This window comes from Caenorhabditis elegans, chromosome IV (genome assembly GCF_000002985.6).
Source record: "Caenorhabditis elegans chromosome IV".
NCBI classification, from domain to species: Eukaryota; Metazoa; Nematoda; class Chromadorea; order Rhabditida; family Rhabditidae; genus Caenorhabditis; species Caenorhabditis elegans.
In genome coordinates this window covers 3956620-3978568 of record NC_003282.8, presented here as the reverse complement: position 1 = coordinate 3978568, position 21949 = coordinate 3956620, and the positions used below count along the sequence as shown (strand labels likewise).

The following is a 21949-nucleotide window of genomic DNA, read 5'->3' as shown; positions in this document are numbered from 1 at the left end:
TTTAAAGTCGCACGTGGTCTCAGTCTGTCTCATTGCGCTTGGTCCTACAAAAAATGCGGGAATTTTTCCCACAGGAAAACGTGACGTCAGAACACTCCTAACCATGCGAATTCAGTTGAAAAGTCTGCGTCTCTTCTCCCGCATTTTTCGAAGATCAAACCAAAACCCCACGTGAAGTGGGGCTTCCATGTGGGTGCAGGTTCGCCGGCCAGTGCCTACTCACTACTGATTTCACGCTAATCTGCGGAACCACGTGCGTGTCGGCCGCTTCCAAATAACCACCTTTCGCACTTCGCTGCTCACAGTGCGGCGCAAAAAATTGAAAAATTGGCAAATCGGGCAAGATTTCATTTCATATTCAGAATTTCTATTGCATAAGCTTTCAGGATATATATCGTTCGATCTATGATTCTCTGGACGCCAAACAAGACTCCCTAGTAAGGAAAATTTACATTTTCACCTGCTGCGTATTTTTTTTGACATCCCTTCTACCTCAGCCTCTAGTTACACCACCTTACCAACAATGAGCTGGCTTTTCGGTCCAAACTCAAGTATGACTACAGAATCAGTATGCTCACTTAACTTCGAAATTACTTATACCGACTCGCCGGAGTTTAACGTATTACTTCTCCACACCATAGGACTACTTTCAACTCCCATTCATATTTTTGGTGGTTATTGTATTCTTTTCAAGACTCCAAAGGAAATGAGTTCTGTCAAATGGAGCTTGTTTAACTTACAAACAACTAGCTTTTTGCTCGATTTATTCTTATCAGTATTTGGAACTATTCAATTACTGATCCCATTAATAGCTGTTTATGGAATAGGGATCTTTACTAAACTTGGTATGAGGATCCCTGAAGTGGTATACATCTTGGAAACTAGTATAGCAGGTTAGTATAAATAGTTTCAGAATTTCAATTAATATTATACTAATACATAAGAATTTCAGTCGTCGGGTGCTCAATTATTGTTCTGTTGGAAAATCGATTCTACATTCTCATGATTAATAAAAATATGTGGACACGATTTCGCATTCCGTTTTTAACATTTTATTACATAACCGCTTTTCTATTTTTCTACCCGATATATATAACAATGCCGCCTGGACCTGAACATCGAAAAGACTTTATTTTGAAGGTTAGATAATACATTTTGTTTACATTTTTAACAGGGCTTCTAGTTCAATCTGTTTTTTCACCTGTTGATCAATTAGCTGTTAGTTGAATCTCAATTTGACTGGTCAATAAGATTTAGTCTTTTTTGTGCATTTGATCTTTTACAAGGGTTGGGGGAAAAAGAAAGCGATCGACATATCGTAAACCAATTTTCGAGTACTGTTACTCAAATACTTGATGTTTGATCCTTTTTGAGGCGTTTTCGGAGCGTATTTTGGAGCGTTTTCAGAGCGTTTTTGGAGTGTTTTTGAAGTGTTTCTGGAGCGTTTTCGGAGCGTTTTTGAAGCGTTTTTGAAATCATTTTCCGAAGACATAAGTACAAAAATACATTGGCATGAGCAATATTTTGTCAGTTAACCTTTTTGGTCAGCACTGTACCTGAATATGCAAACCCACTTATACTAAATTAGTATTACTAATCCGAACCCGATTTTCGAAGCCTATATGCCTTCTCAAGTTTTCAGTCCATCCCTTGCCTACACCCAGATGTACGTGCAGCTCCTCTATACCTGGTTGAATTGGGTGGACTGAAATTCGCAATATGCACGACCAGTGAAAGTTTATTAATAGTGTTTACACTTGGCACCATGTTCCTTCTTATCCTGAACTCTCTCAGAAACTATGGTCATACTCGATCCAAGAAAACCGTCGACCTTCAGAAAAAGCTTATCAGAGCAATATTTATTCAGTTGGCTCTCCCATTCTGTATCATATGGGTTCCAATAATCTACTATACGTTTATCGGATTTTTCAATGCAGCTATTAACAACTTTATGTATGTTTTAATGGCAACTCATGGGCTAGTTTCGACACTTGTTATGCTGGTTGTACAAAAACCATATCGAGAGTTCATTTCAAAAAGCTGTTCGTTGCATAAAAAAATTGGCAGCTTGGAAGGTTCCACCGGTGGAAATGCGTTTAACTCTGTAAACAACGGAATAGTCATAAATCGAATGTTTTAAATCCAATAAACAAATTTGTTCAACCAGATTTGTTGTGTCATTCGGTAGGACCTAACCAAGTCATTATATTAGTTGGAAAATGAACATTTTTTGGAACTGTGGAACTTTGAAACATAAAAGGTTAACTGGTTTTTGTCCGATTTTGCCTAATGCGAAATCGCGTTATCTCAAAAAAAATGTGCAAAAATTAATTTTAAAAAGTTCAAAAATTGTGCAAAAAATGTGCAAAGATTGTGCAGAAAATGTTCAAGAAATGTGTTTTTTAGAAAAATAGAAGATAGTCGGTGCAATGTTTTCTTTCAAATATCTGGTCGAAACCAGTAGTTTTGAACAAAGTTTTATTATAATTTTTCAAGTCTGCGGAAAATTACAAAATTTGCTGATCTCGGCAAATGGCAAATTTGGCAAACTTGGCAAACTTGCCGCACACCTCTGATGCTCAATTGAAGCTGAAACTCAAGAGACATGCTTCTTTCTAGATTTAGGCGGTTCATTTTTGTTTGCCATGACTCCGTTAATTGCCAAATACGGCAACCAGTAGGTCAGAGCCCTGAAAATAATTATCCGGGACTTGAGACAATCAAAAACAGATAAAAAAGAAAATGTTCTTCTAATTTTCAGAAAACCAGTGATTTGAAGCTTCAAAGAAACTTTCTCAACTTCAACCTAAAATCAACTTTCTGAAACATTTCAAAAACCACCTGGAAAAAATCAAAATTTCTTTTCATACACAATCATAAAAGCAATAGTACTCAATCTTCGTCACTAGTCACAATTTTCCTCACACTCCGTAAACGTGGCCATTTTGCTGCAGAAGTATCTCAGCTCGTTGTGGCACTCAATGTCATCCAAAAATCCTTTATCTCCTTTCTCTGACCAATACAGATCCCCAAAGGCAAAAGACAAGCATCGTTGACCAGTGCCTGATGGATTTGGAGAATGGTTATTGTTATTTTTCTTCCACCACTCTTCACGGAAATCCGTCGCCACGTTATTGTTCCATTCGAAGATTTTGCCACGTGTGCAAGGAGCTTTCCAGTCGTTATTTTCCAAGCATTCGGTCTTACGTTGCGCTCCAAGCCAGAACTGCTCGTTGTTCAACTTAGCTCCGACAACATGATCTTAAAATTATGTTTTTAAAATTGATTATTCAAACAACAAACTTACTTCCTAACTGTTCTGCTTCTTTCAGCGAATTAATACCAGCCAAGTGTGCTCCTTTCGCCTCACATGCTTTGGCTGCGTCTGTAAACTTTAGTTTTTCTTCCGAGAGCCAATGCAGGACCACTTGTCCATTGAGTCGACGGAAGTCAAGCCATCCCGGTGGAACATCAAACTTGTACTTCACAACTTTTCCCAATTTGCACCAAATCGGAAGTGACTGACTGTCAACCATCGGATGAAACTCTGGAGCCTGTCCTTTGAAGTGAGAGATGGATGCGCTCATCATATTGTCACATGTAGGTTTGCCTTTGATCTTATCGTGTTCTACCACAAAGTTTGCCGTTTTCTTGCCACCTAGCACAACCTCATAGTGAGCCCCTGGGGTTTGGCAATTGTGTCTGTTTCTGTAACTCTGATCAATCTCCGAGACTAGTGGAGAACGCATAAGTGAATACGTCTGAAAATTGCAATGGAGGATACTATGGAAATAATAGGCAATACCTCTGGTTCAAGTTTAGCGAGCTGTTCCATGCTATCCGGGTCTGGGAAGAAATGCGATTCCTTCGTGTACATGTAAGGCTTCAACACTTTCTGAAATGAAAATCAAAGTTTTTGGCACCCTTTCTTTGTGTTCCAGAGGCCTAAGCCTTAGCCTTAGCCTCATCCTAAGCCTAAGTCTAAGCTAAGCCTAGGTCTAAGCCTGGGTCTGAGCCTAAATCTAAGCCTAGGTCTAAGCATAATCCCTAGTTGTAAGCTTAGCCAAAGCCTACGCCTAAACCTAAGCCTAGGCCAATGCCTGAGCCTAAGCCTAAGACTAGGCTCAAGCCTAAACCTAAGCCCAAACTTTAGCCCGAGGCTAAGCCTAAGCGTAAGCCTAAGCCTGGGTCTGAGCCCAAGCCTAAGACTGAGCCTAAGGCTAAGCCTAAACCTGCGCCTAAGCCTAAGCCTAGGCCTACATTAAGCATACCTTGCAAACATCCAATTGGTTACTACTTCTGGTGTACGAAGAAGCCGATCTAACAATAATCCCATCCTTGACCGGCACTGTTGGATAGTAGATTTCCGAATATCTACGGCCCATATAGTTAATCTCGGCAGGAGTAATTGCAGGCTTATACTGGCAGAGAGCTTGCAACTTCACATTTCCATTAATCTTGATCAACGAATTTACTGGGACTGAGAATTCAAAGTGGTCACCGAAGAAGGCCAGAGCAAGATAATCACCATCAACTTTATTGGTCTTGACTACATATTCATTCCACGTCTCAGGGGCTTGAACCCAGAATTGTTTGATTGTTCGGAAGTAGTCTGGAAACAATATGTATTCTAGTCTGTTCTTAGGCTCGCTGGCCAACTCACTTTTCCAAGGCGTCAAGATGTATCTTTGGTGAATACTGGCAATTTCTCCGTGAAAACTTGGCCCAGCTTGCTCTTTACAGTACTTCTCAGCTTCTTCATGTGTGTAGACATCATGCATCTCACTCATCTTGAAGCAATACCCGTACATTTGAATCCATCCGGCATTGCAAGTGTATGTAGCTTCAACGTCACAGATAACCACCGGAATACTGTCTTGTGTTTCTCTCCTCGCTTCTCTAAGCCGCCACGGAGCATTGAGCTCACAGAAGTCGCGAGCATCCTGCTCATCACTTGTCACCACTGAGAACTTCATGAGGCAGATATCACCGGTGTTTGACTGGAAATTCACGAAGTTTTCCAATTATTTATCAGAATTTCAAAAACTCACATCATTTCCTGCTCTTTGTGTATAGTCTCCTCCAGACTGTTTGCAAGCTTTTTCAAATCCCTCATCAGAATTGAGCAAGAGCCCCCAAGAAGTTGTGAAGAAGGCCGAGACAATGAAACCAAGCCAAACAGAGACTACTTTCGTTGTCATATTGATTGAATCTCGTACTGATTGAATTTGTATGCAAAGAATCGTGTTTTTATAGTGGGGGCGGGGCGGGTCACGGATTTCTTTTTTGAACTTTTGAACTTTTCGAACTTTTAGTTTTGTTTTTCACGGGGCTTTATCTTTTTTTTTCTTTGTTTTGAATATTTATTTCGCAGATTTCTAGAATTTCACGCAAAAATTCTCAAAACATTTCTTTGAATGCCCGCCAGATTTTTTCATGGAAATTTGATTTTCCCGCCAGATTTTTTCTTTGAAAAATTGAAATTACCTCCAAAATTTTTCTTTAAAAATATTAAATTTACTTTTCTCATAAAATTTTAATTTCCTGACAAAACATTTTCTCAGAAAATTTGATTTTCCCGCCAAAATAAGTTTGGCTTAGGCATAGGTATATTCTGAGGCTCAGGCTCAGGCTCAGGCTCAGGCTCAGGCTCAGGTTCAGGCTCAGGCTCAGGCTCGGGGTGAGGGAAAAATGTATTCCGATAAATTCCTAAAAATCAATTTAAAATAGAATGACAAAAAATCAAGAAAAACCAAAAAAATAAATTTTAAAAAAGTGAAAATATATTTAATTTCTCGGGAGAACTTTTATGTATAGAAGAGTCATCAAAATCTAAAACGTCAAATTATTATAGATCCAGACTTTGTCCATTTCAATAATCAATCTGAATACGGCAGCCAATAGTTAGGCTGAAAGTTATTGATTAATTAAGCAAATTGAATTTTTAAAAAGTTACTGTAGACAGTAAAATCGAATTTGCATAGTTTCGACATCAGTATTAGTATAGTCGTAATTGATGGTCACATTATAGACAACAGCTTCAACACTTCGCCACACAGCTTCGCTATTAGTGGTAAAGGACTGAAAACCAAAATTCTCTGACAGAAAAACGTCAAGAAACTACCCCGGGGTGAATAGCAAAAATGCCAGAGCTGTTGGAAGGTTGATTATACCATTTGAGAATTGCAGATTTGAAGTTACTAGCCGGCACTGAAAATTGAAGACAAAATATATTTGAAAAAAATTTGGGATACCATGGCTTTGTAGAGTAACTGTCACCGTGCAGGGATTAGAGACTGAAATGGGCATTGGAGGAAGTATTTGAGATCCTTGTCCGGATACTCTAGGATTGACTGCATAGAATGGATATCTATGGTGGTTTGGCATCCACATAATCCTCTGAAACTAGTTCATCTGCTAACAAGGGAAGGGAAGTTTTGAACAAAAGCTGTTTTAATTAATGTTTAGAAACGGTTTAGTGTGAACGTTAAGCTGCCAAATTTCAGAGCCGAGCTCACGGTGAGCATAGTGAGAATTTTTTCAAAAACGGTTCAAATTGTTTTAGATGATTTTGACAGCTAGGCTTAGTCTTGGCGGGGAAGAACGAGAGAAAAAATCCCTGAAAATTTGAGAATTCCGAAAAAAAGATATTTCAAAGCTTGTCAAAAAATCCATGAAAATACTAAAATACTAGGTTTTTTTTTCAAAAATGCCGGTGACACCTTCGCTACTAAAAAATGCCTGCTAATAAGTTTACCATGGCAAAGTATTCATCAGGTACAATATTGTATACTCCATTTGTCCTTGATGACAGATCAAAAAGCACTTGAGACTCAGAACCACCGGATGATACATTGGAAGCAAGGAAGTTGACCATTCCATGGTATCTTCGAACTTTCGCGACAAGATTCGAAATATCCATTGGATTAGGGTAACGTTTTGTTAAAACTTGGACAATTGATACACAGGGAACTATTCGCGTGTTGTCGTAGAACTTCTGAAAATTATTATTCTGTAGGATGAGTTGGATTATACAGGAGGCGAGGGGTAGGCGGCAGACGTTTTGGCGCCTACATGGAAGCCCTACCTAGAAAACTCACATTAATAACATCCAACACATCACTTCCCGTCGTTGTATCACCATATCCTAATGAAGGATCTGGTAGATGAGAATGAACATATGTAATTGCTTGGCTGAAACAGAATTTCTAATTTCTAACAGCTCAGTACAAGAAGCACCTGAAATTCCTCAAATATCCAAAATCTTCTGGCTGGCGTAAATCAAATCTCGAAATTGCAAAATTGGTGGGTTTAGGCAAAAGATTAAGGTTCTCTAATGATTTTGTCACCACCATCGGATCCAGGTCGTTCGAATAAGCAAACATGAAGTTCAGCTGATCATCAGGTCGGCATCCATCCGGTGCTGAAAGCTAGGCCACCAGTTAGTATACGGCCACTACTACTTACTTGCTGAGATAGTTGTCGTTTTCATCGTCGTCGCTGTCACCATCGCCGGATCATAACTGCACACAAAGCAATTCTTATCTTCATCGCCCAGAGTTTCCCATCTTGTGTCGGAGATGCGCTCAGTGAAATATCTTTTATCAAATTTATACCCCAAGTTGGTGTAGACAACTGGAAGTCCGTTATCCCAAGATAAAGCACGAGTTGAGGCATTTCTGCTTAGACCAATCCAGAAAAAATCAGCATCGCCTAATGAATCATGGGCATCGACTGGAAAGTTGGAAAAGTTATACGACACTAATAATACTTACATAAAGGTTGAGTAGAGTCCAAAAATTTTTTTGCTTTAAATGAGAGAAAATGGACCCTAATAACCGAATATAACTGTAAAAAAATTTGAAAAAATTTCTAAATTTTTTTTATGATTTTTTCAATTTTGAGAAAATCAGAGAAACGACTGACGAAATTTGAATTACCGCGCAAATGAGTGACGTCATTTTTGATATTTTCGCGTTTTCTGGCAATTTCTTTAGGGTTTTCAAGTTTTTTTACGGAAAAGTGGTTACATAATTGACAAGCAATGTTTCAAATCAAATATAAAAGAAAAAATCGAGAAAAATCGACGAATTTAGCCAGAAAACGCGAAAATATCAAAAATGACGTCACTCATTTGCGCGGTAATTCAAATTTCGTCAGCCGTTCCTTTGATTTTCTCAAAATTGAAAAAATCATAAAAAATTTATAAAATTTTTTAAAATTTTTTACAGTTATATTCGGTTATTAGGGTCCATTTTCTGTCATTTAAAGCAAAAAAAAAATTTCGACTTTACTCCACCTTTATTCAATAAGTAAATATCTCAACAATTTGAATTTTCCCCAAAAATATATATTTTGATGAAATTCTAGTCTTATGATCAAAAAACCTTATATTTCAGACTAATGTTAGCTATTGTTACTCACATGCCACGCAGTTGTTTGTCTCAAAATTCGGAAGATATGCCAAGTAGGAAGGACCTACTGGATTCTGGTGATGACACCAATTCCGAGCATCCTCTTACGTCATCCGTTGAGCCACATACGTAAAGCATTGTCCTGCGATTCCTCGGTCACCGTCTAGACAAGCGGCGTTGGCTAACTCAAAAATTATCGAGAAGAGAAGTAGTTTGGGAAGCATCTGGAAATTCAAATGCGTGCAAAAAGTTTACCTACATTATATATACATCGGTGACGTACACATATGTCGTTCTTTTTTCACGAGATAAGGTATAACTTTGGAAATAATGAATTCTAAGCAAATCACGATAAGAAAAAGCTAAGATCAATATAAAAATTTGATCAAAACTGCAAATGATATGAACACACAAAAGTTCACAAGAACGTGACGTTGAATCAAGCTGTGATAAGCAGTTGGAAATTATTACTCATTACGTACTCTCGATCAAAAGTTAAAACGATGTTTGGTACTGTGTGTCTACTTTGAAATGCATTTCACAATGTTGCACATCACGTGGGTCAGGTTGTCCCATCTCTCTACTGCACACAAAGATGGCAAAAATTAAAAAAATGCAAACATATTTTTCCCGCCATAGTTGTCAAAAACACTTGGTTCGTCTGACTAGAAGCGATTTAACCATCTTATATATGCGAAGTATTTAAAAGGAATAAAATTAGTATAGCAAAAATTTTCTGTGAACTATTGTGTTTTTTGAAATCAATCTACGGTAAAAGTTTTCAAAAATTTTTTTGCCATATGTGAAACGTCAAAAATGAGGAGGGGGTCCTATAGAACTTTCCCACACATGTATGTACGTCAGCGATACATGTGTTATGTATACACACCTATAGGTAAACTTTTTGCACTTAAATGTATTTCTTCTTTGCGTATTTGAATTTTCAGACATACAAACTACTTTTTTAGATTGCCCTTGAATCTCATTGTCCTTACTATCAGAACAAGCGGAACGAGATATCCGGACTAGGGATCTCAGGATAGATATTTTGGGAAACATATGAAAAAGTGAATAATGTGAAGCAAATGCGACGAGTGTTCAGTGATTTCAGTGACTCGCCCCAAAAAAGTTTTAATAGCTTATCAGGAAATTCGGAAACCCAAGCACAACAATTTCAACAAAATCTTAAATGAATGTATACATAAATCTAGGAAATATCCAACATTTTCTCGAAAGCCGAAGTAAGTTGAGTTTTGGAAATTTGAATTCGACAAGAAAACACAGTAGTTTTATTGGAGGTAAGTGGTAGAAGTTAATAGTTATCAATCAGCGTACGGCAACCAATGATCAGTAGAGCTGAAAATATAATTCTGTTTGATCGAACACGATTTGCAAAATGACTTACGTTCCGTAAAATCTGATTTGCATAGTTTCACTAGTGAAATAAACAAAGTCCAATGTCACATTGTATATTGCCGCATCAAGTATTTCCGAATTTGCGCCATTATTATTAGTTTCAAACTGCAATTTTTACTACAAAACATTTTGCTGGATGTTGAAATCTTACAGATAACCCGTGCACACTCGCTGTGCTCGAGTATCTAGAATATGGACTATACCAGTGTAGGAGTACAGATTGAGTAGTGTTGACCGGAGCTGAAAAAGTATGTACATGTACTAAATGAAGTGATACATATGTAGTAAGAACGTTTCAAGAGTAAATCTGTATTTTCAGAACAGGAAGTTATTTTTTCGCCAGGAAAAAACATATATTGAGATGTTCTGCACGGTTTAAAATCTGTGTAAATTATACTTTTTTAGCGAATCATCGCTTCTAATTGAATTTCGAACTGAAATAAGTTGCAACAATTTTTCAGATGCTTGAGTACACTTTGCCGCACCCAAGTTTTTGAGCATTCTGAATCTATCACGTACTATGGTTTTGAAGCATCATTGACAAATAATAAGTACCATCGGCTGGTACGGACATTGAAGCGAGTGTTTGAGATCCTTGTCCTGATACTTTGGGATTGTCAGCATATATTGCGTATCTATAGCGTATAGGCATTGATTCGATCATCTGAAAATATGACTGTTTTAAAACAAAAGTTGTATGTAAGTATGACATTTGAGAAAGAGGAATCGCGTCCAATAGAGTAGATTCCATTGGTTAGAGAACACAGATCATAAAGCCCCTGAGACACTGTACCGCCAGAAGGAGCATGAGACGCAAGAAAATTGACCATTCCTTGACTTTTTCGAACTTTAAGCACAATGTTCGATACATCTGCTGTATTGGGGTATCGTTTCGACAAAATTATAAGATTTGAACCACACGTGGCTTGGGTGTTGTCGTAAAATTTCTAAATCTTTCAACATTATATATTTATTGTTTTACCTGTTCAACCGAATACTTACGTTAATAACTTCAAACACATTACTTCCTGTTGTTGCTTCTTCGAATCCTAATGTATAATCCGGTAGATGAGAGGAAACGTAAGAAGAGAATAGACTGAAGTATTGTTTCAAGGTGGTGCCAGTGGAGAAATTGTGAACAGCCAGAAAAATGGCCAAATATCATTTTCAGAAATGTTTTGAAAACTTTTTGTTTCTTGTCAAACAGAAACAATTTATGCCACTCATGATTTTGGAAGTCAACCAAAAATAGTTTTTTCCTGCATTTTTTATACTGTAAACTTGTTTTAATTATTAGTATTAAAACATTGTAGGGGTCGGAACTTGCGACATTGCTTAGGATGTCCTCAAATGCTAATATACATTCCCTGCGATTTAGTTTTAACTGAATCAAAAAGAAATCATTCGAAATTCCAGCTATCGATTTGAATGTCAAGGTTATGCCGCTGAGACTTATAAAAATATACCGTCTGCACCTGCATATACCGAGGTCTGTAACTTATACCGACACTATTTCTCTGCTGAATAAATATCTTAACCGAATATCCGGGTTTGGAAACACTTTTGCTCGATTTCTGCAGATCGCATGACCTGGTTCAGCACGTCAAAGTCCCAAAAAGGTCACACAACATCTTAGATGTGATATTCAGTAATTGCAAGCTGATTTTTCTCTAGAAATACTAAATGAACTGCGACGTGAGTACAAAGAGTAACATGATTTCACAAATATAGACCTGTTTGCTTGCGCATTTAAAATATACGCGAGCTAGAGTTATTCTCACCTACAAACTCAATAGATACGATGTTTCGGATATTCCTGACGAATATGAAAAACGCGTTTGAAGTTTCAGTGCCTAAAAAATTAACACAAAAAAGTTCACTCCCACCATACTTAACCTTACTCAAAGAATTTGCTGCTAAATTATACACCACAGCTGCGAAAACAAACAACATTGAAGCATTTCTTTTTAATGTATGCACATCTAGAAAATATAGGAAAAAGCTTCAAAAAACCAAAGAAACCTTAAATTGAAAGCGCTCAAATCCGGAGGGAACTCTGAGTTCACTCATGATGTAAAAAATCTCATCAAGTCTAAACAGATACATCTATCTAGTTTAACAACTGCATCGGGGGCATTAGTCAGCACAGACCAAGAAAAAGCGGAACTTCTTGCAGATAATTTCAAAAATCAGTAAAACAATGATTTTTGTATTCTTTTCTAATGACGCGATTCAAAAATCGTATTGAAATAAATAAATAAATAATTTTAAAATATTCGGCAATTTGCCAAAACTTTGACTGGAAATTATGAAAAATTTAAAACTTTTTTGAATGTTATATTTGGCTATTTTGGATCACTGGAGTGTATTTAAACAAAATTCCCACTGTCGTTACTTAAAACTTTGAAACGTTTTAGGAACAAAACTTACCTGTAGTCACTAAAGTATTGGATATCTTCTGGCTGACGTAAATCAAATCTCGAAACGGCGTAAGTAACAGATTGGCTTGAAAGTGAAGAATAATACAATGCATCCGTCACAACACTTGGAGCCAAGTCATTTGAATAAGCGAACAAAATAATTTGGTGATCACCGGGTTTGCAATTAAGTTTTTCTAAAATGATACGTCTAGGAGTGAAGAATGTTTCAGTTAATTACCTATTGTAGTGGTTGTCATTCGTTTTGTGGTACCAGTGATACTTGTCATTGTCGTTGAGTTGACAATAGGCGCATAACTGCAGACAAAGAAATTCAAATCACCATCGCCCAGTGTATCCCATTTAGTATTGGAGATGCTCTCAGTGAAGTAGTTTTTTCCGACGTTTGTGCCAAAATTGGTATAAGCGACTGGAAGCCCGTTATCCCAAGACAAGGATCCAGACGAGGCGTTTCTACTGAGACCAATCCAAAAGACTTCAGCATCCGCGCCAAATGCAGAACGAGCGTAAACTAAAATAAATTAACTTGATCGGCGCCAGCCGACTGATAAAATTTCGTCGGCTTTCGGCCGATAATTCTTTGTAACATTGTAAATGAAATTTGAGAGTTTTGAAGAAATTTGCTCTTTTTTCAAAAATTTCAAAAGTATCGGCTGGCTGTACCAGCCGACAGCCAAAATCTGCAATATCCCGGTTGAAAAAAAAATGGTAATAGTCGACCCTTTGTATTAATCGAAATGTATACTCACATGCTAAGTAAGTTGATGTGTCCTGGCTAGGGACATAAGCCAAATAAGAAGGACCGACAGGATTCTTCAAATGACACCAAGTACGAGCATCTGTGAATGTCAACTGTTGGGTTACAAACTTGAAGCAAAATCCTTTGATTTCTTGATCATTACTGTCAGCACAAATAGCACTGGCAAACTCAAGAAATGCTGTTAAAAGTAGAAATTTGGGAAGAAGCATCTGGAAACTCGAAAAAAAGTAGTACGACTCGAAACACGATGTATGCAGCAAGTGGGGGTCTCGAGTACGCAAGATGTACGCAAAAAGTGGGCTTATCAATTTTTAATACTTGCATATGCATATGACTTGTGATTTTTCATAAACAAAAAGGTATTAAAACATTTTATCAGAAACACATAGGAGTTTCTACAAAAAAAAATGTGTAGTAATAATTTGAGGCAGTGGCGGTACGGAGTGGAAGTCGCAACATTATTTGGAAACTCCTTATTGACAATCGATCTAAGAGTATCATTGATTGCATACTAATGAATAATAAAATGAACTCAAAATTTAAAATTTCATGTGTGTTTTCAAGTTTCAATTTCAATTTCAACTTTGCTTGAAACAAATTAATTTATAGCTGACGTCTTGTGAATTATTCCATTTTGGCTTTTTTCTATCTTTTATAAAATTAAATAAATTAAATTTTCAAGGAAATTTCACTGACATATGAGAAAACTACAAACAAATGTGCATTTTCAATTGCTCCATCCTTGTCAGGAAGTTGAAACCCAACATACAATGAACTGTAGTTTCAAAAAAATTTCTTTGAAATATTCAAAATTGTCTCGAAAGCCAAAGTAAGTAGATTTTTAAAAATTTTCGTGCAGACAATTCACAGGAACACAACCGTTTTATTGAAGGTAAATGGTAGACAAGCAAAAGAGGATATAGAACAGCAAAGCACGCGCGCGAACGCACACGAGATTGCTGTAGCCTAGAAGTTTGGAGGCATGGGAATTGAACTCGTAGTGCACGGATGGTTCCATCAAACGACTGTAGAATGAAGTGACAAAGTGGCTGATCCATAGCGTGATTGACTTCTGGCCGGTGTTCCTGTAAATAAAATCATTAATCCCACGATGACGGAAACGGAAGACAAGAAAATGCGAAGATACAGCGCAAAAACCGCAGTTTTTTTTATTTTGACAATAGTTTCAAGTTCTAAGATTTTGGAAAAATGACAAGCAAAAACCAAGGCGTTGAAAATAATCGAACAATTTTTATATTCATTTTTCAGCAATTGAAAAGAAATGGCGGCCTATGAGCTCCGTGATCTAGTGCCACTAGTTGTTCAATGTGTCGTTATTCCAGATTTTGTCGTTGAATTGCCAGGTGGATCATAACTGCACAAAAAGTAGTTCTTATCGAAATCCCCCAGTGTATACCATTTTGTATTGGAGATGCTCTCAGTGAAAAACGTGTTTCCTATGTTATCACCGAAGTTCGTGTATAGAACTGGAGATCCGTTATCCCATCTATAGTAGCCAGAAGAACCATCTCTAGTGAGCCCGATCCAAAAGTTTTCAGCATCCGCACCAAAAGCTGAACGGGCGTAGACTGAAAAATACATTTTATACAAAGCTTTAACGAGAAAAATGTTTCAATTGGAGGCAGGTGTCAGGCTCTGCCTCCCAGGAAACCCTAATGGAATTGCTACAAATTTTCTTGATACTCACATGCCAAAAAATTGCTCGTTTCCTGATTAGGGACGTATGCCAAATATGATGAAGCAGCTCGGTTGTAGTTAAAACACCAATCACGAGCATCATTAAATGTGACTTGCTGAGCTACAAATTTGAAGCATAGTCCTTTGATTTCCTGGTCGTTACTGTCTGGGCAAACGGCACTAGATAACACAGAAAGTGTTGCCAAGAAAAAAAGTTTGACATACATCGAAAAATATGATTTTGTGGAGAAAATAATGCTGGAAGTCGGACTGTAAAAAATTTCCTTTTATGGGCATTTGTTATCGGTGACATTGTGATAAGAAGTGGAAAAGGTGATGTGCAAATAGAAGATGAAAAATTTTTAATACCAACTTTATTCAACTTTTGCAACTGTTGCGCTTGGAAATTTGTTAAAGTTGCTAAAGTTGGCAGAGAAGTTGCCGAGGAAGTCCGGATTTTGTTTAAAGGTGGGGTACCGAAATTTGAGACTTTGCGTTTTTAGACCCAAAATGGTCCAAAACTACCGAATTTCGTAATGAGACGTTCTGAAAATTTTTCAAAAAAAAGTTATGGCCTCTCAAAACTTTAAAGGATGATAATCAAATAAAAATCGAGTTCCAATCACTGCGACACCGATAAGTTGCCAAAATTTGAGATTTTAGCTAAAAATAGACCGTTTTTTCCAAAACTTTGAAAGACCATAACTTTTTTTTGAAAAATTTTCAGAACGTCTCATTACGAAATTCGGTAGTTTTGGACCATTTTGGGTCTAAAAAAGCAAAGTCTCAAGTTTCGGTACCCCACCTTTAATCAAAAGACACATTATAAAAGTATAACATTGAGTTAATAGAAACAAATCACACTTACAAAGTCCGAGTTTGTCCGTCTGGCTAACCCTAGTTGAGACATCTGAAAATCCAAAGAAAGCAATACAGATGCAAAAACTGTTCTTGCCATCCTCAGATCACAATCTACATAATTCAAAAGCAGCACACTCAATCCGAATACGGCAGCCAGTAGTTGGTAGCACTAAAAATTAAATTATTTTATCAAAAGTGGAGTAGAGTCTAAATTTTTTTTCTTTAAATGACAGAAAATGGACCCTAATAACCGAATATAACTGTAAAAAAAATTTTAAAAAATTTTCTAAAATTTTTATGATTTTTTCAATTTTGAGAAAATCAAAGAAACGGCTGACGAAATTTGAATTACCGCGCAAATGAGTGACGTCATTTTTGATATTTTTGCGTTTTCTGGCTAAATTCGTCAGTTTTTCTCGATTTTTCTTTTATATTTGATTTGAAATATTGTTTGTCAATTATTTAAAATAGTTATTTTGAAAAAAAAATTAATAATAAATATTAAATTGCGGATTTTAGGCCAATTTTGACATTTCTGGCGATTTCCTCAGGGGTTTCAAGTTTTTTTCACGGAAAAGTGGTTACATAATTGACAAACAATGCTTCAAATCAAATATAGGAGAGAAAATGGAGAAAAACTGACGAATTTAGCCAGAAAACGCAAAAATATCAAAAAGAAAAATATCTTACGATTGGCTGAACACCCTAATCTGCATAGTTTCGACATTGCTATTGGTGTAGGCATAATCAATGGTCATATTATAGACAAGTGCATGTAGAATTTTTCTGATACCATCGGTATTACTATTGGTCTGAATTTATTTTTTTAATTAATAGAAAAGTTCAGCCAAATCCTTACATAACCCAAGGGTGGGTACACTGGAAAACTGCTCGAGTCGGAAGATTGGCTGTTATACCATCTAAGGTTTGCAGATTGGAAATTGCTAAGCGGCACTGAAAACGTGATAAATTAACGTTGTAGATACCAGGGGTGAGCGGCAAATTTTGAATTTTGCCGAGCTCAGCAAAAGGCACATTCAACAAATTTGCCGGGTTCCCCTAATAGAAACATATGCAGGCCTACCATGGCTTTGAAGTGTGATCACCATCAAGAAATCATCCATTCGTGGCACGGACATTGGAGGAAGCACTTGAGACCCATTTCCAGAAACTCTTGCGTTGACTGCGTAGATTGGATATTTTTCTTCTAGTGGCATCCATCTCGCCCTACGACAAAATTTGCCGGAAAATTCAAATTTTCTGAGAAAATTTTTTTCGAGGTACTGTGCGATACACGTTATGTAGGATTAGTGTGCATACTCACATTAATAACATCCAACACATTACTTCCTGTTGTACTATCCCCGAATGCCAATGTAGAATTGGGTAGATGAGAGGAAACGTAGGAGACAACTTGCCTAAAATGTTATTTTATACATGTTCTAGTCTACTACAAGAAACAATCACTGATATACACTAAAGTACGAAATAGTGAATGGCTCAAGAGCATCGAATCTCGCAACCGCAAAACTGACGTTGCTATAATACAAATAGTTATCACGCAATGCGTTCAACAGAACAGTTGGATCCAGATCATTTGAGTAAGCAAAGAAAACAATTTTCTTATCATCATGTTGGCAAGAAGGATTTACTGAAACTTCCAGTTCATGAATATCACGAATTCATTCCCACTTACCCAATTCGGTGGTCGTTGTGCTTTTCATTGTACTTGTCATCATTGTCGATGGTTTAACCATTGGATCATAACTACACACAAAATAATTCACATCATTATCTCCCAGAGTATCCCATTTCGTATTTGAGATTTTCTCATAAAAATAGTTTTCTCCAACGTGGCTACCAAAGTTAGTATAGCCAACGGGCAGTCCGTTATCCCATGATAACATGCCAGAAGAAACATTCCTAAATAGACCAATCCAAAATTGTTGAGCGTCTACGCCGAATGCAGAACGAGCGTAGACTGAAAATTAATAATGATTCAAAAAATATTGGGAAGGGTTGGTTACTCACATGCCAAGTAACTGCTTGTATCCTTTTTCGGAACATACGCCAAATAGGAAGGACCAACTGGATTCTGGTGATGACACCAATTACGAGCATCATTGTATGTCATCTTTTGAGCCACAAATTTGAAGCACAGTTTGTTGATTTCCTGGTCATTACTGTCCGGGCAAATAGCATAGACTATGCCAACAAGTATTGCAAGATATAAAAGTTTGAGTAACATCTGGAAAGAACAATTATGCTGAGGCAAATGAAATGTTAAATTGTAACATACTGCAATTTTATAAATGACATATTTTGAATATGTGACTTTCCACAAAGATAAGGGTATTAAAATATGTTTACGGACATATTCAAGCACTGGAAAGAGTTATGTTGAAATGGAGAATGATAAGCGTGGAAAAATCATTATTGAGAAATGATCAAAAGTTTGAATTTAGTGGCAGGATGTGTAGAGTATAATGTGAAAGTAATGATGTAATGAGTAATGATAATGGTGTCCATTGTGCAGAGATCATATCAACAATAGTTTTGAAAAAGAGTTTCAGATCAGACTTGCTTGCTGCTTTTTCAATTGTTCTATTTGTTGTAATTTTTAGTGATTGTTAAGAATCAATATCGATATAAGGAGGACCTTATGGTAAATGCGCAGCCGACTTTGATCGAGGTTAGCAATTTATCAATCGAATGACATAGATCTCATATGCAAGTCCAATGGGCACCTTCTGACGGTTCCCTAGTTAGGTTTGTTATGTCGGAGATTGAGAGAAAAAATATAAAAATATTTTATTAACAATAAATTAAAACATCACTGTACTTAATCAGAATACGGCATCCAATAGTTTGTTGGGCTGAAAATTATGATTTACAATCAGGGATGTTTTCACCCGTTTTGTGGACGTTTTCACGGGTTACCCGCTCTGCTGTCGTCTCTCTTAGAAAACAAAAGCCTAAAATACAGAAAAAAAGTTTACGTTTTTATCAAAGAAGATGATTCAGAAAAATGCGGCGTAGAAAAATAAATGTACCAAAAAACCAATAGAAAAAGTTGAAATACTTTCCTGAATTGGTTTTTTTTTGTTATTTTTTCGTTAATTATTTTTTGTTTGTTAGATAAATGGAGTTTGGGCAAAAATTCACGGGCGCTTTCATCCGCTTTTTTTTGGATTTTGTGGGTGAAAAACATTTCTCTTTAGAAAAATGTAGAAAAATGTCGATAAATGCGGATGCTTCTTTTACATGGTTCTACACACATGAATAGTGAAAAAATGTATAAAAACACATGTTTGCATTTTTCGTTATCACATGAGTAACCCCATAATGCTTACGATGAGCTGTAGAATCGAACTTGCACAACTTCGACATCACTATTCGTGTAGTCATAATTGATGGTGATGTTATAAACGTCCGCGGCAAGATTGGCATGTGTACCATCGCTATTGAAATCAAACTGAAATCTTTCTAAACTTTAATGCACTGGCAAAAACTGAAATATTACAAATCCCCAGCTCGCGACTGGCATTCCAAAATAGCCCGTGTTGGTAGATGATGGATTACGCCAGTACAACTCAACATCTTTGACATTATTAGTTGGAACTGAAAATGTGGAGAATATTGTTTTGAACTTCTGTACCAGAACGAAAGAAAACATATCTAGACATCACGTAGTGCGTACCATGACTTTGAATTGATAACGACAGCAAATAGCTAGCATGGACTAGCACGGTCATTGGAGGAAGTATTTGAGATCCCTCGCCTGACACTCTTGGGGTGACAGCGTATATCGGATATCTTTCGCGTGTTGGAATATAGTCAATGGTCTGAAATCATTCGGCTATTAAGAAAAAAAGCTCACTTTGCAATATAGTTTACCGAAGAGAAAGATGTATCACGAGTAATAGCGTATACTCCATTAGTTTGTGAAGAAAGATCATATAACACCCGCGACTGTGTTCCACCGGATGGTGTATTGGAAGCAAGAAAGTTGACCATTCCATGACGTTGTCGAACTTTAGCGACAATGTTTGATATGTCCAGAGTATTGGGGTATCGCTTTGACAAAACGATAACGAAAGATCCACAAGGGGTTTGAGTGTTGTTGTAGAACATCTTAATGTTGTGATTTGCAAAATGTATGTGGTAATGGGTATTTAAACTTGACAGGTCCTTACTTTATGAGGTTATTTGGTATTTGGATAACCTGTAGACCCTGTTTCTGGCCTTTTTTTGGATTCAAAAATGTTTAAAATGTTTCAATTGAGCATTTTTGTTTTATTATTACTGTATTTCTCCATTGTTTGACGTTTTCAAAAATGAATTTCACTTCCAACTGTCGGATGACTTTCTTTGAAAAATGGTAAGCGTTTTTTATTCGCTCAAAAAGTCAAGTGATGAAGAAATACAGTAATTATGAAACAGAAATGTTCAACTGAAACATTTTAAACATTTTTGAATCGAAAAAAGGCCAGAAACAGGGTCTACAGGTTATCCAAATACCATATTTCAAGAACAAATTGGATTTTGAAAAATTTCTAAATCAACAGGAAATGTAAAAAAACTCGATATTTGATAAAATGAATAAAGGTAATCATTTCATACAAATTATCATGAATACTTTTAAGAATTAACCAAAACTGAAAAATATGGTATTTTTTGTGTGGTTCGCTTTTTGACTTCACTATAAATTTTTTTGAAATGGCTCAATTGAGTTGGGATTCATTTTTTGCACTAAACAAACAAAACTTAATTGATTTAGATATTAACATCAAAATTCTAACGGCTAACTCAAAAAATCACGAAAAAAAATTTTCAAAAATTTTTCGATTTTTTCAAATCTTAATACTACGCAGATGACCAAAGTAGCTGAAATTTATATGATTTCATATACTCACTGCCAACTATAAGTCACATATATAAAATCTACAAAAAATCGTAAAATGGCAAAATAGGTCAATAATTATTTGCCGACCTAATATCAATCAACTCACATCAATCACATCCAACACATTGCTCCCTCTCGTAGTATCATTAAATCCTAATGAAACATTTGGCTTATGCAAAGAAACGTATGACATCGCTTGACTGAAATAGTAAGTCTGTATTATGTACTGCAATAGACACTTACTTATAAGTAGTGAAATAAGCAATGTCTTCAGGCTGTGGTAAATCAAATCTCGAAATCGCAAAACTTACGTTTTGAGAATCAAGAGACGAACGTTGCAGTGTATCCATCACGATGAATGGATTCAAGTCGTTGGAGTAGGCGAAAAGAACCGTTTGTGGACCCCCGACTTGGCAGTTGCTGGAATCTGAAACAAACGGTTTTAGGCTAGAGATAGTAGTCTCAAACAATTCCGGACTTTGAAAGTCCGTAAGGTTAGCCTTACTTACCGGGCGTTGTAGTAGTTTTAGTAACACTTTGCGTCGTTGATTTAACAGCTGGATCATAACTGCACACAAAATAACTCTTATCGTTATCTCCCAGTGTATCCCACTTTGCATTGGAGATTTTCTCAGAGAAGTAATTTTTTCCAACATGGCTTCCAAAGTTAGTATAAGTGACTGGAAAACCGTTATCCCAAGATAAGGATTTAGAAACAGGATCTCGACTCAGCCCAATCCAAAAGTTTTCAGCAGCCGAGCCAAATGCTGAGTGGGCGTAAACTGAAACCACCAAACCAAAATGTTACCCAAAAAAAAAGGATACTTACCTGCCAAATAGTTGCTTGTTTCCTTATCGGGCACATATGCCAAATTGGAAAAACCGACAGGGTTATTATGATGGCAATAATTTCGGGACGCATTATATGTCAGTTGGTATGGCATAAATGTGAAGCATAATCCTTTGATTTCCTGATCCTTACTGCTAGGACAGGCGGAACTGGATAACCCAACAAGTTTTGTCAAGATTAGTAATTTGAGGACCATCTTTCTACCAAAGAGTGTGTGCAACAAGATCGTTATATACGGGTATCCTTATCAGTAGACTACGCATTTATATTTCATTAGTTTTGATTGAGTGTAGGTATCAAACCATGCCTACACGCACTGAAAAGAATGATTTTGAAACATATGACGATGATATAAAGTAAATTGTCAGCAAATGAAGTTTTTCAGTTGTATCAGAAGATTAAATGACGTTTTCCGTTATGTTGTGCTATCCTGTTATAACATGCCTATAACATGCCTATAACCTACAACCTACAACGCTTTGTCTTCGTCTTCGGGGGCAGGACGAAAAACGTCCTGTTTTTGGAGCGCTTTTGGAGCGTTTTTATAGCATATTAGAGCGTTTTAGAGAGTTTCTGAAACGTTTTTAGAGCGTTTTAAAGCGTTTT

The 21949-nt window shown here is 36.7% G+C and overlaps 6 protein-coding genes and 1 pseudogene across 7 annotated transcripts; 1 reads left to right on the top strand and 6 right to left on the bottom strand.

Moving 5' to 3' along the window:
• Nucleotides 1-553: 553 nt before the first annotated feature.
• Nucleotides 554-2140, top strand: srh-220 (Serpentine Receptor, class H; the record flags this gene model as incomplete). Its single annotated transcript, NM_068050.1, has 3 exons — nt 554-893; nt 953-1140; nt 1643-2140. The coding sequence occupies 3 exons, from the start codon at nt 554-556 to the stop codon at nt 2138-2140; spliced, it is 1026 nt and encodes a 341-aa protein (NP_500451.1).
• A 707-nt stretch (nt 2141-2847) lies between these two features.
• clec-79 (C-type lectin domain-containing protein) lies at nt 2848-5220 on the bottom strand. Its single transcript, NM_068049.4, has 6 exons — nt 5052-5220; nt 4664-5000; nt 4272-4612; nt 3806-3895; nt 3308-3761; nt 2848-3261 (listed from the first exon to the last, which is right to left on the bottom strand). Exons 1-6 carry the CDS (start codon nt 5199-5201, stop codon nt 2906-2908), a joined length of 1728 nt encoding a protein of 575 aa, NP_500450.1. The 5' UTR covers nt 5202-5220; the 3' UTR covers nt 2848-2905.
• Nucleotides 5221-5952: 732 nt separating this feature from the next.
• Nucleotides 5953-8638, bottom strand: clec-77 (annotated as a pseudogene). Its single transcript has 8 exons — nt 8425-8638; nt 7468-7734; nt 7240-7423; nt 7101-7194; nt 6758-6997; nt 6255-6399; nt 6125-6210; nt 5953-6081 (listed from the first exon to the last, which is right to left on the bottom strand). Coding segments are annotated over exons 1-8 (1359 nt in total).
• Nucleotides 8639-9375: 737 nt separating this feature from the next.
• On the bottom strand, nt 9376-13323 carry clec-76 (C-type lectin domain-containing protein). Its single transcript, NM_068048.7, has 9 exons — nt 13018-13323; nt 12489-12779; nt 12261-12444; nt 10833-10926; nt 10541-10777; nt 10350-10494; nt 9982-10070; nt 9820-9935; nt 9376-9770 (listed from the first exon to the last, which is right to left on the bottom strand). Exons 1-9 carry the CDS (start codon nt 13235-13237, stop codon nt 9737-9739), a joined length of 1410 nt encoding a protein of 469 aa, NP_500449.2. The 5' UTR covers nt 13238-13323; the 3' UTR covers nt 9376-9736.
• Nucleotides 13324-14183: 860 nt separating this feature from the next.
• Nucleotides 14184-15685, bottom strand: Y46C8AM.1 (C-type lectin domain-containing protein). The gene is made up of 2 exons (NM_001392288.1): nt 14737-15685; nt 14184-14617 (listed from the first exon to the last, which is right to left on the bottom strand). Exons 1-2 carry the CDS (start codon nt 14951-14953, stop codon nt 14352-14354), a joined length of 483 nt encoding a protein of 160 aa, NP_001380146.1. The 5' UTR covers nt 14954-15685; the 3' UTR covers nt 14184-14351.
• A 37-nt stretch (nt 15686-15722) lies between these two features.
• On the bottom strand, nt 15723-17835 carry clec-75 (C-type lectin domain-containing protein; the record flags this gene model as incomplete). Its single annotated transcript, NM_001356917.3, has 8 exons — nt 15723-15756; nt 16278-16399; nt 16447-16541; nt 16672-16870; nt 16912-17005; nt 17055-17238; nt 17284-17568; nt 17619-17835. The coding sequence occupies 8 exons, from the start codon at nt 17833-17835 to the stop codon at nt 15723-15725; spliced, it is 1230 nt and encodes a 409-aa protein (NP_001343800.1).
• Nucleotides 17836-18383: 548 nt separating this feature from the next.
• On the bottom strand, nt 18384-21564 carry clec-74 (C-type lectin domain-containing protein). The gene is made up of 9 exons (NM_068045.3): nt 21323-21564; nt 21003-21275; nt 20737-20920; nt 20600-20693; nt 19485-19721; nt 19288-19432; nt 19111-19208; nt 18941-19062; nt 18384-18463 (listed from the first exon to the last, which is right to left on the bottom strand). Exons 1-9 carry the CDS (start codon nt 21537-21539, stop codon nt 18430-18432), a joined length of 1404 nt encoding a protein of 467 aa, NP_500446.2. The 5' UTR covers nt 21540-21564; the 3' UTR covers nt 18384-18429.
• Between the last annotated feature and the right edge of the window lie 385 nt (nt 21565-21949).